This window comes from Buteo buteo, chromosome 3, assembly GCF_964188355.1.
Source record: "Buteo buteo chromosome 3, bButBut1.hap1.1, whole genome shotgun sequence".
Classification (NCBI taxonomy): Eukaryota; Metazoa; Chordata; class Aves; order Accipitriformes; family Accipitridae; genus Buteo; species Buteo buteo.
The window spans coordinates 10720161-10738463 of record NC_134173.1 but is presented as its reverse complement, the minus strand read 5'-3'; the positions used below and the strand labels follow the sequence as shown (position 1 = coordinate 10738463).

The following is an 18303-nucleotide window of genomic DNA, read 5'->3' as shown; positions in this document are numbered from 1 at the left end:
TGCAGCACTTTCCAGATCCCAACACCCTTATGAATAATCAGCGCTGTCTGGGCAGTTCGTGGGGGTCTCCGTGGCGCACAACGGGCACCTCCCAGCACCCCCGCTCTTGGGGGCACCCGGCTCCTCACGGTCCGGCGACCACTTTGGGCGAACTTTCTGCTTCGTGAGTGATTTCGGCAGCGGGACCGCTCGCCGCCCGTGAAACCGGGCAGGTGCACCGGGGCCTAACACCGCCCGGGAACAAAACCATTTTATTCGGGACCCGCACCCCTGCCGGCCTTTCGGGGCGATGGTTGAAAGCGGTGCCCCGGCAGCCCCTCCAGCTATCGCCCGTCCTCGGGGGGGGGGCGCGCACGGCAGGCCGATCCCTGCCTGCCCGCATTCGGTTTAAGCGCACCGGGGAGGCGGGGAGGGGTGGGGGCAATTCCCGCTGTAATATCTACGGCACGGCGTGTCCCCCGCCTCCGCGAACACGCGTGGGGCCGGAGCCCCTCGGCGGCCGAAGCCCCTCGGCGGCCGAGGGGCGGGGCGCCGCCGGGGGTGGGTGGGTGGGGTGTGGGGGAGTGGGCGTGGCCGTGGGCGTGGCCTGCCGGCCTAGGCGCCCGCCCGCGGGCTCGCGGCGGTCGGGAGCCGGGAGCGGCGCGGCCGGGCGGGAGCGGCGCGTTCCCATTGGCAGCGCCGGGACAAAAAGTGGCCGTGAGCGGGGGAGCGCGAGGCTGGGGCGCCGCGTGCCGCCGGGCCGCGCGGCGGGGCGGATCGGCTCAGCTCGGCTCGGCTCGGCTCGGCGGGGGCGTCCCGAGGGCGCGCGGCCCGCGGCGGGCGGGAGGCGGCGGCGGCGGCGGGGGGGAGAGAAGAGAAGAGAAGGCAGCGGGGCCGGGAAGATGAACCGGAGTTTCAACAAATCTCAGACTCTGCGGTATCTGGAGTGCAGCGCGGTGGAAGTGAAGAGTAAGGTGAGGAGAGGGCGGCGCGGCCTCGACCGGCGGGCGGGCGGGTGCGCCCCTGCCCGCCCCGCTCCCGGTGGTTCTCCCGAAAATGAATGGACCCCCCCCCTTCCCCACACACACACACACCTCCACCGCCTCCCCGCCCGGTCCGCAGCCCGGAGCAGCGGTGACGGGGCTGGCGGCAGTTGGCGGAGAAGCGGGTTCGCCGCTCCGGGCGCAGTTCCCGCCCTCGCCCCCCCCCCCCCCCCCGGCGAGCCGACCCTGCCCGGTGTGAGGCGGCGGCGGCGGCGGCGGCGGGGCGGGCGGGCGCCGGGGGCCCCGCGCCTGCCGCTCCCGCTCGATCTTTTGTTTCGCCGCGGGGACTTCGGCGCTAACTTTGTGGGGCAGCTCGGAAAGCGCCCGTCGCCTCGCCCGCCGGGAAAGGCTGGGGCTCGCACCGGGGGCGCCGGTGGGGGAGCGCGGAGGCGGTGCCGGCCCCGGGGTGCTCCTGCCCACCCACCCCACAGCCGCACGGGTGGGTGGCGTCCCCCGGTACGGTTTGGCCAGAGGACGGGGAGGGAGAAGGGCCGGGTCCCGTCCCCCCCCCCCCGCCCCCCCCAGCCCCGCACCGGTGCTGGCAGCGCCGAAATCTTCCCGTAGATGCGAATCGGAGAAGCCGGAGCGAGGCCTGCGGGGAGCTTCACCCTCCTGCGGCGGCTCGACCAGGTGTTGTTACCTGGGGGGGGCCGGCACCCGCCGTAAGGCAGCCAGCTCTTTATGGTCGGGGAAGGAATTGGGATGTGCGGGGCTGTCATGGGCAGAAACGGCTCTCTGCCGGAGCTCCGCTTCTCAAAACGATGGCACCGGTTGCCTGCGTCTGTGGTCGGTCTTGCTGGGCTCTCTTTGAGAGGCTCTGGTTGCTGGTGGTTGAACCAGCATATCAGAATCTTGCCTGCCACCTCAGTCTGCAAAAACGAGCAGCCTTTAAGCAAAACCGAGAAATCTCCCTGGAAGCCTGTGTTGTATACGCTTGTAACAGAAACGGTCTAGGCAATGCATAAGTTGGAAAGCGCACAGGGTAACTTTAGCACGTCCTGGAATTGTGCACAGCCCCGATCACCTGCTGAGATGGTACTGGAGGCGATGTCTTTGGGACTTTGTGCTCCGTGCTCCCCGCTTTTTGTCCCTTGCTGCTGTTAATATTTGCATTCAGATCAAACAGCCTTGAGCAACACATAGACCTGATGATGGTGGGATGGCTTCAGTGGGAGAACTACCTTATGTCTGAGGGACTCTCCAACCGTTTCTAAACGTGGCACCTAAAATGTAGGTTGAGGCCCTTATTTCCTAACCTCCTGTTGCCACTTGAAGGGGCTCAGCTGGCCTGGAAAGTTCCATCCTGCTTCCATTGCTGGAAAGTTTGTACTAGTTCTAAGATATGACCCACCCACAACATTCATTGTGGCCCCCAAATGCTGAGTTATATCCCATGCACTATATGAGCTTCAAACTAAAATCTTGACCACAGATAAGAATTTTTTTTAAGTTCATCCTCTCTCTTCTACCTTAATATTGCCATAGCTTGAGTTTGTTCTGTTAACAATTAAAAAGCAACCTTATAATGAACACCTCGTAGCCTTCGTTACAGCTGCAGGAATCCTCTAAGTGAATCCTACATAGCTGTATGGACACAGAGATTTAGGGAGACTGTAACTGTACAAATGACTGCAGATTTCTGGAGAGAAGGAAAATATGCTTGTGTGGGTGGGAGGGGTTTACGGGAGGTCTTCTGTAGCTCAGGATTGCCACTGCTGATGGCCCAGAAGTTACTTTAGAGAACTGTACTGCATTGGAAGGAAATTTAAAATAGAGGCTAAATTCAAAATATCCTGCTGAGGGCCTACACCCACTGATGAGCCATTAATGTGCAGCGTGGGTCAGTGGAGGCTGTGCTGTTGAATTTTCTGGTGCTGGTGGGGTTATGCTCTTAGCATGGCTTGTGTGCAATAACATCTACACTGTTTATGTAGCAGGCTGTTGCAGGTTGTTGGCAAACAGGTTGGTACTGACATTGCTTGCAAGGTGATTTTCATTTGTCTGTAAAGCTCGTAGGTTCCCTCTCACAGAGTTACTCTTCAATGGTTGGATGTAGATCCAGAGAAAAGCTCTGGCCAGTTGTACCAGGCAAGGTACTGTATATATACAGTATATATACCTCTTGTTAAAACATGGTAATCTTGTAGGGTTGGTTATGATGCTGTCTTGTCCCTGTGGATCACTGGGTTGTCCTCCTGCGATCACCTAGAAATATGAGTTGTTTGGTTTTTTTTTTTGATTGGGTGGACTTTCTAAGGCTGGGGAAACAAAAAGATTCAATAGTGCTGCTTTTGGTAGCCGTATGTAGGCAGCCTTTTAAACATTTAGTTGCCTGTGTTTTGTAAGTAAGAGGCCTGTCCAGACTTGCCTGAGAACTCGAAAGTTGAGTCTGAGAACTCATGATTTCGCAGCTATCGCCTGAGAGCGCAGGCTGCCAGGTGAGCGGAGGTGGGTGCAGCTCAGCCTCTGCGCCGGGGCATGCTGCTGGCCAGGGATCAAGGGATTCTCAGGTGGCTTTTCAAAGGCTGGGGAAGTGGCGGGCCGTGGGCAGGTGGAATCCCTTTTAGCAGAGGAGCCGGGTGTGAGAGAGCGCTGCTTTTACACAACGGCATGAAATAGCTTTTCTCCTTCTCTGAAGATCAGGTTGGACGTGGAAGAGCTCTGGAAAAAAATAGCTGTGGGGAAGTTGGATGGGCGATAGTCTGCAAACGTTGGGGTTTTGTTATCCCTGCCTCTGTTATGATAACCAGGTGGTTCCTTCCTTAAGGATAAACCACCATCCAGCTGGTGTGTTGCATTAGTCACGATTCAGAAATGGCTCCTGTGAAAACTGACCAAGATTTTCCTGGGTTTCCTGAGTTTCTTCCCTTTTCTCTAAAAGAAAGTTCTTGAAAGTTGTTTGTGCCCTTGATGATTGGAAGGGGAGAGTTTGTCAGATTCTTAGTACCATACAGGGTAAGACACTTCTCTGGCAGTCCCCAAGTATCCTTAAAAATTGAAGATTCCTGATGTGTGTCAGAGGATTACTTAAAAAAAAAAAAGTGGGGGTGGGGTGGGGGGAGAAGGAGGGAGGGAGCATCTTGGTGGCTGAAGTCAATCCAGTTTTTCAACATCCATTTTATGCTGAAGGGCCAAAAACGGTAGGTGGTATTCCTTTCCTTGTCCAGTAGACGTGTGAGCTTTGTGGATGATCGGATTTCAGCTGGTGTAAACCAGCCTGCACCTTCCCTGGACCTAGCCTGACCCATCACCCCCGCTGGGAACGTGACCCAGAAGCATGCTTCAGCTCCCAACGCTCGTGTGCGTGGATATTTTAATGCCTAGTGAATACCCGGTGGGAACATTTGCACTGATATGTTCTTGGCTACGTTGTCTTTGCAGAAGGATGAGCTTTGTGGTGCTGCGTAATACCTTTTGGCCTACGTCGGATCGGTTTTCCTGTGGGTGACTGTAAGGTGCTGCAGAAGCCTCTCGAATCACTGTGTTGCAGCAAATACTGAAGGGGAAAACAGAGCATCAGCCATCTGTGCGCACACCTCTGTTTTCAGACATGGCAGTGATGGGAATTGCTGTAGTCTTCTGCTTTAAGAAGTCTTCTTCCTTTGGACTCAGCGCTTCCTCCCTTCCTCAGTCTCCTCCCCTGAGAGCTGGCCTTATAATCAAAACACTTAAAAGCTTATTGCTAGATAGGAAAGCGGAAGGATAAAGAGAAACCTGCTTAGAAATTGGCACATGTTGTAGGAAAATATTAATTGAATTGTAATTACACCTTATCCCTCTTCTCCTGTCTTTCATGACAGAATACATTAGAAGCTCAGTTCTTACCTAGGTGTTGTCTGTGTAGTTCAGGATTAACGTTTCAGCCCTTTTAGACAGGATCTGAAAACACATTATCTTGCTGGCGTAAAACAACTGTGTATTCTCATGTGTCTAGTACTCACTGGCTCCTTTCCCTTGTCGGGTGACAAGTGAAGTATCTGTTCCCTCTGAATAAATTGCCTCTAATCTCTGAAAAAGGTTTCCAGATGACCCTTTCTCTCTCTCTTCTCCGTTATACCAAGAGCTCCAGCGCATGCGATGTGTGGGGCTTTTTTTTGTTTGTTTTGTTAAGAATCCTGCCTGTGGCCATGAGGTCCCAAACCTATTTTTCATTTTCTCTCCTTAGCTTTAAAGAGAGGTTGCAGGCCTCTTTCCCCATGAGAGTAGTCTACAGAAGAACAAATACATTTAAAATAGGAATTCCTACATTAATGGTGAGAATTCTCTTTAATTATAGCTCCATGTAGCCGGTCTCTCTTCCTGCTCTGAGTGAAAAGAGATTTTTTTTTTTTTTCTTGAATTGTATATACAGCTTTTCAAATAGGAGGGTAGCTATCAGCGCAAGTGTCTATTTCTTTTCCAGTCAGTTGGATATTCTGGAATAGTAGAGGTATAATATTGCCTCGGGCCTTTAAATGGTAGCCCTTTGAATTGTTTGTGAAAGTGTGGGGGTTTTGCATTTTGAAACTGACAATTTTATGGTTTTGGCTTAAAAGCAGCAGAAAAGTCTTTCTCTTACTATTACTATATTTCCTGCAAGCTGTATGTACGAGTAAGAATTCCTTTTAGTGTTTTCAAAAGTGGGTAAAAGCACTCGTTCCCTGAAAAATAGTCCTTTGGAAAAAAACCTTTTTGTTGCTGAACAATAGGAACTTTTGATGATGGCTGAGGATTATAAAAGCACAGCTACCTGACTCAAGTGCTGACTGTGACATTTCTGCCTTATTAATAGTGTCACGTTTTCTTGCATTACAAACTGATTTACAAATTAACAGTAATGTGACTAACACACTACTACTATAAACAAACCCATTAAGATAAATATATCCAGTTAACTATAACCATATTTTTTTTCCTCTTCTACCATCCTGTTTTGAGTTTGTTCCAGTAAATGTTGGTATTCAGATGGATGTCGCAAATGGATTTTAAAATAAATTTTCAATCATATTTTGATGTATTCAGAGTATAGACATGATACTGTTCTGGACCTTGAAGACTGAGAACGTGTTTGGGATCAGCTGTGCTCTTATGAAGCCTCTAGCAGATAAAATTATGTGTTTTGGTCTTGGGCAAGCGTAGAAGTCAGTGCTTCAGCAAGCCTGCCCAACTGCTAGATTGATGTAACATCCAAACAGCTTGTGGGTGGTTTGTCCTGCTCATGTGTCATCTCCTCTTCTTAGGAGGAGTGTACCTGTGCTTGTTACATTAAGATAGCTGTTTTAAACCTTTCATATCCTCCTCTCCTCACCCCCCGCAAAAAAAAGTTGCTGATACTGCTCAGACACCTTAGCAGTATTGCATGTCCACATGACCGTATAGCTATTACAGTATATATACACACATTGTGTATTTGAAATGTATAAAATATAACATCAAGCAGTGTTGTAACTGTAGCAATAGAGCAAACTTGCTTTTATCAGTCCCCTGTAAAGAGATTTTAAAGGTCTGGTTCTTCTCTGGTGTTAACTGAGAGAGGTCTACAAATTGTGTTTTCCAGCCTTTTGTACTTTGATTTCACTCTCACCCTGAAGCCTTACAGGCCTTCTGAAGTTTTAAGAAATGTTTTCCATCTGTAGCGTATTTCAAAATTGATCAAAAAAGCATCCCTCTTTTTAAACCTACAGAATGTTAAAACAGTCTTTAAGTCTGCTTTAAGTTTTTAAGCAGTACTTCAGATTTTTCCAAGTTAAGGTCATACTTGTCATACCTAGAATAAAATAAGTGCAGTGAAAAGCCCTGTAACCAGCTGATTTAACTTCTGGTTTTGAGCTTCAAAACATATTTGATTATATGCAAACCAAATGTGGCACGGACTCAGAAAACCGCAATGCTTCCCCCTCTCAAATGAAGACAGTATGGCACAGTAATAGCAACTTGAGATGGTCTGGATTGTTGCAAAATGTGTCAAGAGAAAGAGACTGTAAATGTTAATCTCTTAAGAAATCTTGTCTCCTTTCCCTCCCAGTTTGCTGACCTTCTGACAGCAGGTATTGTATTTATTCTGATGTGCTAAATAGCATATACTAAACTCCCAGTTCCTCTGTTACTAGAAATCTTTGTTTTTCATAGTAGGATGACTTTCTGAAGTGGCCATACATAGTAAACTTAGGTCTGTCTTTAAATGGTTAGGTGACTTGAGAGAAAGGGACCACGGTTTAAGAAGTTACCGTGCAGCAGCTGAGCCACAACAGCTGGTCCTGTGCGCGCTTGCTGCCCCTCACAGATCCAAACTTTTCAGCTGCAAAGGTGTTGCATAGACAAGTCATTTTGTGATAGTTCTGTTCACGTGACAGCTGCAATAAGCACCAGCACAGTGTAACTATTTTCTTTGACCTATGCTTTGGCACTATGTGAGCAGTAGTACCTGTAGGAGATGCAGGGAAGGCTGGGACACGTGCTTTGAGCTACCTGGCTTCACAGAGCATGGGATGGAGGAGGATATGCTCTGGTGTTAGGGTTATAGTCTCAGGTCCTGCATAACAAGAAAAAGTGAAAATCTGGTTACTGAAAGATAGTAGTTCCTCTGACAACGTTCCTGAGGTTAGTAATCTGTTACAGGCTTGGGTGCTAGCTGTGCTAACCGGGTGGTTATCAATGTCCCTGTGATGCATTGACCAGAAGGCTAGGGCTGCTACCTTGTATTTCAGCATCTCCTGTACTCTCCTATTCTTGATCCTGCCTCCAGGTTCTCACCTTTGCTTTTAATTGTAATAATTTTTAGCCTAGTAACTTGGGAATTTCTGATCTGCTTAAAACTTCGTCTAGCCAGTCCGTCTTATGTGAGTAGTCTTCTGAATTTTAGTCTCGCCACACTGAAAGAGTCCTAAAGGACACACTGAACAGTGGACCTTTAATTTGTCAAGGTGCTCTTTAAAGTTGAAAAGTTGTTTACAGCCAAGTCGGAAAGGAATGTCTCCCATGTGAGGTTAAAATACCTGTGGAGGCTCTGTCTGGCAGGCTGCAGGGCTAGCCACCTCCAAGGAGTTCTTTAGGGGTGCAATTAATAGTGCTTTCCTTAGTAGTCCCTTATCATTCCCTTTGTAAGAGACTTTGCGTGCACTTAATCTAAGCTTTTAGTAACCAAGAAACGCTCTTCCAAGGATTGATTGCTTGCCCCTAATTACCTTTACAACGCAGGCCAGAAGTTAAAGATGAACTGTATCTTTGGAGACATTCCCTCCCTCTAAGTGAAGGCAAAGTCTCCCAGTACAGAGGTAGTCCGTGCCCATTGGAAATTCCTGAAGTTAATTGAGACAGAAATGTCTGGGGCAGGGTGTGGTGCACCAGCCCCAGGGCCACCCGGCCTGGGGCCATCCCTCCTGCTCCTGCCCTGCACAGCGGTTCCCAGTCCCCCATCAGGTCTGGCTAGGTGTGTGCATCAAATTACTTCTCTGTAGCTGTTGTTGGCCCTGAGATCATGGGGAAACCTGTGACGAGAACTAACAGGGTCTTAAATAAGTTTGCAACAAGCCAGAGCCCTTACCGGTTACAGGTGTTTTGTAACCATGCAGATGTCTCTCTTAGTAAATGTTCAGAAAGTGGTTTGCTCTTGCTAGATACCTGCACTAATGCAGGGCTGCCTTTCTGCAGAAAGCGAGGCTCATGGGTTTGTTTCTCTGCTCTTGGCAGGGTTGACTAGACCTCCTGATTCAGTGGTCCTTTGTCCCTTTGGGTGGCAGGGTGCCAAATGTTCCTTTCCCCCTTGTGCTGATGGTGACATGCCATTGATGTATGCATCCTGTGCTGTATTTGTGCTAAAGCTGTGTGGTGAGATGGTGTGTGCGGTGCTCTGTGTTCTCTTGAAAATACAGGACCGGCTTGGTCTACATCCTTTGCAAACAGACTTTGGTTTTGTTCCCAGAGATTTAGCGGACGGGAAGAAAAAAGGAAGAGATTTGCTTTTGGAAAGGTAGACCAACCACTTAAGGTGAAGATTTATTTTGAAGGCTTTGCTGCGTACGACTGTTTCTTGAAGGAGAACAGCTCTGTGGGTTTAAATATCAAGAGGTGAGGCAGTGAGGAAGGCTGGCACTGTGTGCTGCTTGGAGGCAGTACTGACTGAGAGGGATGGTAGGGAGAAAGCAGCTACACGAGTGACCTGATAGGAGAGGAGCTGCTGGAGCAGGGGTGGCAAAGAAAGGGATGATGAGTTCAGAAGAACTGTCTGGGAAAATAGCTTCTGTGGGTAGCTGTTTTCACAAACTGCCACCAACTAATAGTTGGGTGGTGGTGAGGCAAAATAGTGTTTAGGAAGGCTAGGGAAAAGTACAGAGCAGCGGTCGAGGCTAAATCCAGCTGTGCAGATGAGTAGCTGAATGGTGTCCATGGATTTAAGATACTGGGCAGAAAAGATCTGGGTAATTAACATGTAGATATATGCAACTGCCTGGATGAAGGGTGGTACTGGGGTTACAGGTGCTGGGGAAGACTGTGTAATGGTCTTGTGCCCAATAATCATGAAAGAAGGTAGGTGAAGCAGGGAAAGGGGTAAGCTTAGCTTTAAGTTGCCCTTGAGCTGGCAGCTGAGCATCTGTGAAGAGATCAGTAAGAGATTATCAGTAAGAGATTGCATGGGATGTGCGTCTCATGAACCAAAGTTGATCTGAGAGTGATGGGGACAGAGGAAGAAACTGAATTTGTCTTCTGAGTAGATGCAGAAGAGAGAAGTGTTGTCACGATCTGAATATCACAGACTGCTGGAGAGGGTTGGAGGGGTTGCAAAGGCTGTTCTTCAAATGAAAAGCAGAGACGTGAAGCATTGTGTCCAACAAGCATGAAAAAGAAGGAGAACCACTGGGTTTCTTTGGGGAGAGAAACTAATCTAAGAATTGAGGATAGCAAAGCATGGCTGTATTTTTGGGGGGGAGTGAAAGGGGCGAATACAAGGGAGAAGGGTAGGAGTATGGCACGATGCCAAACAGGAAAAAAGTTTTGGGGAGAAGTTCGTGAAATTGTTTTTGTGATGGGGTTCCTGTGGAGTGCAAATAGAAGAGAGGTTGTGTTGCTCTTGTGACTGTCTGTTGGAAAAAAATAGCAAGAGGTGAGGAGGGGACTCAGCAGAACATGAAATCTCACATTTCCCACCAGCTTGATCATTGGGATGGAGCAGAGCTGCTTTGGGGCAAGTGGTTGAAAGGGAGAAGAGAGAACTTGTTGCAGAGAATATCTGCTTGGTTGGTGACTAGCGACAACTGCTATGAGACTGGGAGCAGAGCCAAGAGAGTGCTGGGTGAGCTGGGAAAGACGTCGCTGGGGGAGAAAGAGGGAGCAGAGAAACACCGACATGAACGTGACAGTGGACCTGTGAAGTCCCAGATGAGGTCAGCCAGCACAAAACCATCTACATTCAGTCTTCCCTCCTCCTCTTTCTTGCCCTCTGTTCCTTCTCGCTGATAAAGCAGCCCTGATCAGGTCTTCCCCATTTTGGAATTCTCGCAGGTAAGCAGAAAATACAGTCTATGCAAGGATGAGGGTGTTTGTTTTTCTTTCTGTTCCTGATTTTTGCTTCATGGGAGAAGTAGATGGCTAACGTAATTCATCTTTATTGCTAAATGTTGCTCTTTGATGTTTTCTTATTACAATAGCTTGAAGTCAGAGCCAGCAATAAACTAGAGGGATGGCACCTCATAAACATAGGGCTTCATTTTTGACCCTGTAAATTTTTTGAAACTTAAAATTTAAAGAGAAAAAAGTTGGTCTCTTTTGCTTGCAAGTAACTCTTCAATTTCATTTCACAAAATAACAGCCCTCCAAGTAAACAAACCTCAAAACCCTGCTCCCTCCTCTCCTCTGACCTCTTGTCCCCCCTGGCCAGGGAAAAAAAAAAAAGTGGTTGGTTGCTCTTGGTCAGCCTGTGTAAGTTTTGGTCAGCTAGCTGTGACTTTCTTCTTCTTTAACACAGCTTTTATCAGAACACTGCTGTTTGGGGTTTTTTTTCTGATTTTTCTTGGTGTCTGTTTTTGCTCAGGGCTCCTGCCTGATGTATAGTATTTTTTTGGGTGCTTTTTGTCATCTAGCTGCAGACAGCAACTATGGTGGCTGGCTGACACTTCAGAGGATCTTGGGATGGAGCTTATTCTTTGTGAAACAAAACATACAGTTCTTTCTAGGATTTTTTTCAGTCATAATTAGCTCTGTCAGACTAAATTCTTTTAAGTTCCCTTGGACCCTCCTGTCCTCTGCTTTCTGCAATAGTAGATGCAGCATTTGTGTTAGATAAATAGGTCAGAATCATTTACTTCATTATGGAAAACTAATCTGCTTGTTAAAACTGTTAGTTTATCAAACAGTGTAATACAGTATTGTTCTGGCAGAGACTCTGCTGGCAGACACCAGTCCTCATGTCTCTTTCTGTGGAGGGCTGTACTAAAGATGGATTTTGTGTGTAGTTTAGAAAAGCAGATAGTAATCTTGGCTATCTATGCAAAGCCCTCAGAATTTGTAGTTTCTGGAAGATACGTGGTGCATGTTATCTTGAAATCCTGGCTGAATACAATGCAGAGCACCCAGTCTCCAAGCTGTGCAGTACTGCAAAACCTATTATTACTGTGGTACTCTCTATCAGCCTCATTAGGGATGATGAATGAATGGTCACTGCTGAAGCATTTTTTTTTTCCCCTCTTCTGAAAAGACCTGCTGACAGTGGTTGCTGCCTGTGTATATGCACACGGTGAATTAATCAGCTAACCCACCACTACAGTGATACTAACCTTTAAAGAAAAAAACCATCATCCTCACTATCTGCTTAAATCTTTTTTGAAGAGACTCTTCCCTCCTCTTCCTCCACTCTGCAGAATCACCTTCTAGCTCCCTTGCCTTAAAGGGCTGCGTCATGCAAAAAGCACAGGTGAAATCGCTTGCATTTGTTTATCGTTGTCCTGTTCCGAGGCGAAGGATATTGTCTCTTGGGCTTTCCCGAGGCTGAACGCGTGAACGAGTTAATTTGACTCTACAGCAGCGTTTGCATCAGACCTCAGCGCCCTGAGTCCGCAATTGCATCCCTGTGGGTGGACTGTTACCCGCACGTCACCCTCCACCGATACAATCGTGCCTGGCTAGCGTGCCCATGGGGCTTAGGCTGGGACGCCTGGCCTTTTCACCAGCTGCCCTCCTCTCGTGCGGCAGCTTAAGCCGAACTTTGGGTCGTACCGATGCGTCAATAACCATCCTCGCTGCTTTCCCGTGTCGCTTTCCTGCCGAGCGCGAAGCCCCAGCACGGGGCAGGGGTCCGGCTGGTGGTGTGGGATGGGTGTTGTGCTGGCTGGGCTGAGACTGCACGGCATCCGCTTCCTTGCAAGTACCGTGCACGCTAATGGTCCTCAACAAGTTGTCTGTCCGGTAAAGAAGTGGTTACTGGGATTGGCATCCCAATACCCCCGCCCGGTGCTTTTTTGGCTAAAGGAATCCTGTGTTCCTCTTCAGGTGCGCGGAGCAGGAGGTGCAACGCTAAACAAAGCCTACAAAGATCTTGTTCCTGTCCCTTAAGTTTACCATGTAGATGTTAAACTTGTCACTTGAAGATGGTTGCTTCTTGTTTGAATCTAGGAAAAAGAAAACTTTAAGATACTTTTCAAATAAAAAGACTTAGGCTTTTTTTTTCAGTTTGAAATGTGCCAGCAGAAGTAAGTTGCCACTTGGATTTTTCTGGAAGGGAGCAGGGTGTGGAGGACAAAGGAAGGCTGGTTTTGCTCCATTGGAACCAGTTGTGGTTTGTTCGGCTTTTGTGCATTTGGATGGGCACTCGGAATTGAAATCCAAACTGGAACTAGCAGTTAATATTACAAACAAGCGGCATAATTTGACTAAACAAGCTTTCAGATGATCCCAACTAGGCTTTGATGCTGAAGAGTGGGATTTTCATAACTGCGGAAGTAATTTGAGAACATGCTTGCACCCAAAGCCAGTTGGGTTGTTTCTTTTTTACTTTTTTTTTCCTTGAGGATGATTATGGTGATGATTCATACTTTTGTTAGTCTCAGCAAAAGAGTGGCTTGCATGTATAGTTGATTTAGCATCTGAGAACCTCTAAGCAAGTCATTCTCCATTTTGAGGAAGAATTGATCTACAGAAAATTCTCCTTTTTTTTTTTTTCTTCTTTGCTTCTTAGTGTTTTTGTCTTTTGGTTTCTTGCTCTGGTATTGACTGACTTTGCAAATGAGAACCTCCATGAGATCCTAGTCACGGCCTTCCTTGTTCTTGGATTTGTGGATGTGGTTCCATGCTTTCAGGAGTGAGTTAGCATGGTTTTAGAGGTTCAGTTGATGAACAGTCAGTAGTTTACTAGTACTATACAATCTGAGTTATGAAATTAAATGTACCAGAAAGATGATTTAAGCTACTTAGTTTAACTAGATGTCTGTTTTCATTCCCTTCATTTCCTTGATTAGAGAATCTAATTTTTTTCCTCCTGTTCATAATAGCTTGTTTGGTTTCTAATGTCAGAACTAAGGTCCATTGAAATCTTTTCCTCAATCACTTCCTGACTTATTTAAAATAACTTCATGGATTTAAGACATTTTCAATTGTTTTGTGCCAAATCACCCCCCCCCGCCCCTTTTTTGTTGTTTTTTAAACAACCACTTACTCCTCTGTAAAGCTTCGAAAATAAAAACCAGTGGAGTGACAGAAAAATTAAACCATGAAAACTAGCTTAGAATAAGAACTTTCCTCCTCCTGAATGGCTTACCAGGAAATTCAAGGGACATGTAGAGTGAGTGTATTTCCTAATAACTAGCTGTGTGCTCGCATACCACACTTCTATAAAAGTCTTGTGGTTGGGATCCCAGTGGTATTGATGGGAAGCGTGCAAAGAATTTATATAAGGTGGTTTAAATAGCTGAGTAACTTCTTCTGAAAGCAGTAGAGTGAACACTTCTGCTTTGGAGAAGAATGGTTCTGTGGATGCCTGAGATGATGATAATGTATGATGGAGCTTCAAAGTTAAATCCTACAAATGCAATTATCCTATAGAGGACTTAATGAAAACTTAATATTTAAAAAAATAAACTTTCTTTTAACGTGCCACACTTGAGCATATCTATTGTCAAGCAGGGTGGTGTCTTGCTAGCCATGGTTATGTTCTAATGTGAGGACCTAAAAGGCCATTTGTAGACTTGAAAGCACCAATATGTGACTGTATTCATCATAAAAGAGCGAGGTGATGTACACCATGTTCAAATACCAAGCTAGAGCATTGGGTTGTGGTGACGTTTGACAGCAGATGCTCTCTGTTTGTTTTCTCTTGCAGTTTGGGGCAGAGTTCAGAAGGTTCTCCCTGGATCGCTACAAGCCAGGAAAGTTTGAAGACTTCTACAAACTGATTCTTCACATTCATCACATAGCCAACCTGGAAGTGATGATCGGATATGCTGATGTGCATGGAGACCTTCTCCCTATTAATAACGATGACAACTTCTTCAAGGCTGTTTCAAGTGCTCATCCACTGCTCAGGGTTTTTATACAAAGACAAGGTAAGATGCGGTTTCATTTCAGTGCCTTGAAATGTGCTGGGGCAAGGTGACGAGTGGATTTGTGGCCCCCATTTAAAGGCTGAAATGATGTAAGAGGGACCTAGGAGCCCTCTTACTCTTCCTCTCAGGCCCTTCATTACAGTTTGCAGGAATGGCATGAGTTCAGGGCAGGTAGAGGGACTGCATTGCTGCCTGTAAGGTGTTTGAAGGATAATGTGCTGAGAATCACCATGAGCCCCTTTTCCAAGGGGAGCATATCTTGGGCTGCTGGTACTGTGTCATCACTTGAGCACGCCAACTGTACCACTCTGCTTCTTTGAGGAAGCTGTGAGGAGGGAGGGGATCCTAGTACTACTACTTTACATTTAAAAATCTTATCTATCCATCTTGATAGTCAGTGTCATACCCAAATGATTCATGCCTGTATAGTGTATGAATGCACACAGATATGTAGCTACTAAAAAAAAAATAATTCTGTCACAAATGAGGTCTTGCTTGATTATGTTGACCTGGCAGACAGACAAATGATGATTGTCCCCTCTGTCCTTACGCTAAGGAGTGTTGAATCTTCCCATTTTGAATCATCAAGCAAACCTTGGGCAGAATTGCCCAAATGTCAAGATGACATCAGATTTAAGTGTTTGTGTGTTGTTCTTGTCACTCTTTTATTGCAGATATCTGAAACTTCTCCTTAAAGACCATGTTTGGCAGTTGCTTCAGATGAGGATTGGTTTTTATAACAAGGTGTCTTCCCCACAGAGCTCCTTAAATCCCAGGGGGACCTAACACTGTGTTAACACTACCTCCACAGTTTTTTCAGTCATGTAGTGATTTATAGCACAGGGCTTTTGGAATTAAAATCTTGTCAGTAGCAGAGTCAGAAATGAAGACTTGATCTGAGACTTCGAGCAGTCATGTAGCTTTTTTGGCCTGGACTCCCTGCTGTGTGGGCGTTTGTACTGATAAGGATTTAGCAGAAGGCTCCAGTCTGCTCATTGGTATGAACTGGTATATAGCATGTGGTTTGATTCGGTGTTGTCAGACATCCAGGACTGTGTGGCCCTGCCCATTCAGAGCATGTTGTTTGCCACCTTCTTTTAGATGGGAATAAGTGCTCAAGGAGGCAATGGAGGAGAGGGCCTAGAGCAGTTTGGTCTGTTTGTGTGTCTGTCAGATGAGTGGAAATGTCTGTGGGAGAGGACTTGTGTTGCTAGCTCTCCCTTCTTGTGCAGAAAATGCGAAGGTGGATGACAAGCCCTATTAAGTCTCCTTCCTGCAATGCATGTTAGGGCTTGTGAATGTTCATGGTGGGTCAGATCATGAGAAATCACTTGCATGACTTTGTCATGCCTGCATCAGTTCGAGTTTATTCATGTCTCTGGATCAATCCTGTTCAAAATGCAGCTGTCCTTGCTCTGCCTGGGCAGACTGCTGAACCCACCGAGTATCCCTAACTCTGCATTGGGAGGGGGGTTGCCACCGAAATGCTGGTTGCAGAAGTAGGCAAATGAGAGAAAACTGTTGACTACATGTGGAAAAAATGCTCACTCCTCTTCTCCGGTGGGAGAAGTGTGCTAGTTGGGGAGGTTTATAACTTGTAACCTTAATGGAAAAGTGCAGTATTTCCTTTTTTAAAAAGCTTTTCTTTTACCTGTTGCTCAGTGGAAAGAATCACGCTGACAAGTAAGGAAGCTCATACAGGAGGGAAGACAGGCCCATGCCTCCTCATGTGTGGCAAAGCCTGGAAGCTTTCCCAACACACATTCTTCCATGCTCCCTCTATAAAGCTGAAGGGAACAGTAAATTCTGGCTCGTCCCTTTGATTAATGGCACCTTTAATAAAGGACTCCTGAGGTTAACATTTGAGATTCATACTTGTGGATGCTCCAAAACAATCATGTCCATTTCCTTTTCTGAGAAAAAGCCTTTAGAAATTGTTCCCTTCAACAATAACAGGAGTTACTGAAATCTTGTTTGTCTCTTCTTCCTTTGCTCACCCGCTGTTTTCCCTGTCTTCAGACTGGGGTGATGGAGCAGTGCTGGTCCTTCTGTTGGAGACGTGCACTAAAGAACAAGGTGACTAGCACCAAGAAATCATTGTGCCATCCAGGAGAACGTGGTGTGCCTGCAGTGCTTCAGCTCACACCCTAAACTCTGACTTCAGAGGCAGGAAATTAAGCTGACAGGGATGCTAGTAAAGTATGAGGGCAGTCCTCCTCTGTGACTTTGAAGAAGACTGCAGAGTATGGGCTCTCTAGCCTGTTGGATCAGGGATCACTGCTCTTCAGTGGGAGAAGTCCTGGGAGGTGGCTGCCAAAGGTTGTTCTCGCAGTGTTGTAGAGTAGGGAGGGTTTGAGAGAACTGGGTTGGAAGTATGCAGGCATGGAAGGACTTAATAGTTGAAGTTCAGGTCTTTTTCTAGCAGAGCAAACTGTTTATCAACTGCATGATTAGTCATCTTGTCTGTTTTCCCAGTTTATAGCTGGGTTATCCTTTCTCTTGTCAAGTGAATTATACAGTCATGTTAAAACAGCTTAACTCTTTGTTCCCACAGTGGCAAAATAGGTAACTTACTCTTTGCACAATAATCAAGCAACAATTTGCTATTTTGATTTTTGTTTGTCTAGTTGTTTTTCATTTGAGCTTAGTCTTGCACTTTTTCAATTCAAAAGCACTTCCCTCACTTGTCCCCAGAGGCAAGCCATGTGCACGCTGCTTGGACTCTTACATGCCAGGTTGATGTCCAGGTATGGGATGGCTGGTTTACTGTTTTACTCCACTTCCTCCTTTTTGTTCAAGTCTCCTGAGCCCCAAATTTTTCAGGATCAGAGTAGCTGTTCCCTCCGCAGGCAGGGGATGTCAGGGCTTATTAGCCAGCCTTTTTACTAAGGACCTGAATTGCCATTCCCAGTGTGCTTGCAACAATCACTGTTCATAGTTTTGTGGGTCTTGAAGGCTCTGGGACGTTTGCAGGTTATATTTGAGTAAACTCAGCTATGGCAAGTTTTTATAGCTCATAGCGATCTATCTGCTGAAAGTACAAGGTTCTCTTTTCTTCTGTTTTTTTTCTTCCTCCAGTAGCAAATTATGGTGCAGGCAAAAATCCTAATTGAGAACCAGGCCATAAAAAGAAAAGGCAGTTTTCCTTTGACTTGCTTTCCCAGGCTGCAAGCATGGGTCACGTCCTGTGTTGTAAACTGATGTGACTCTTTTGACTTCATTAGCACAGTAGTGTTTTATATCAGCTGATACTTTGAGCCCAACAATTTATTCACTTGGCTGTAACTGATATTGGACGTATCCAGAACTCTTTATGGGAGGTGCCTGCCGCTGGGAAAGGGACGGATGTCCCAAAGGCCTTAGAACAATGCAAGGAATTATGGATGTGTTTGACTTGCTCCATAATAACTGAACTCTTGTACTCTAGCCAAGACCTGCATGAAGGAAGAGCTTATCCAATGATGCAGTTGGTCATCATTTTTTCAAGACTTTGTTCTGTGTCTGATTTAAACGACAGCACTTGAGACAGTCTCTTTAATACTGCAAAAATATTTGAGTGTGAGCTATGAGTTCAAGCAGAAACAAAGAACAGGAAAACTGAAAGGAGTTAGTATTGCATACTGTGAATGCATTACGTTTTTCCTTGTATGATTAAATGGAATGATATTATTATCAAATCTTGCTTTAATGCCTGTCTCCCAGAGGCAGAGTATGTGTCAAACTAGGCTGTGCTCGAGACTCTTAAATAGAATGGAGTAAACAGCAGAATTATA

At 46.5% G+C, this 18303-nt stretch overlaps 1 protein-coding gene across 1 annotated transcript in view; it reads left to right on the top strand.

Annotated features, from left to right (window-relative positions):
• The first annotated feature begins 587 nt into the window (after nt 1-587).
• Nucleotides 588-18303, top strand: part of PARD6G (par-6 family cell polarity regulator gamma) — a 67754-nt gene continuing 50038 nt past the window's right edge. Inside the window, exons 1-2 of the mRNA XM_075022844.1 lie at nt 588-953; nt 14308-14530. Of these exons, the coding sequence (XP_074878945.1) occupies nt 882-953; nt 14308-14530 (295 nt within the window). The 5' untranslated portion in view covers nt 588-881. The remainder of the gene's footprint in view (nt 954-14307; nt 14531-18303) is intronic.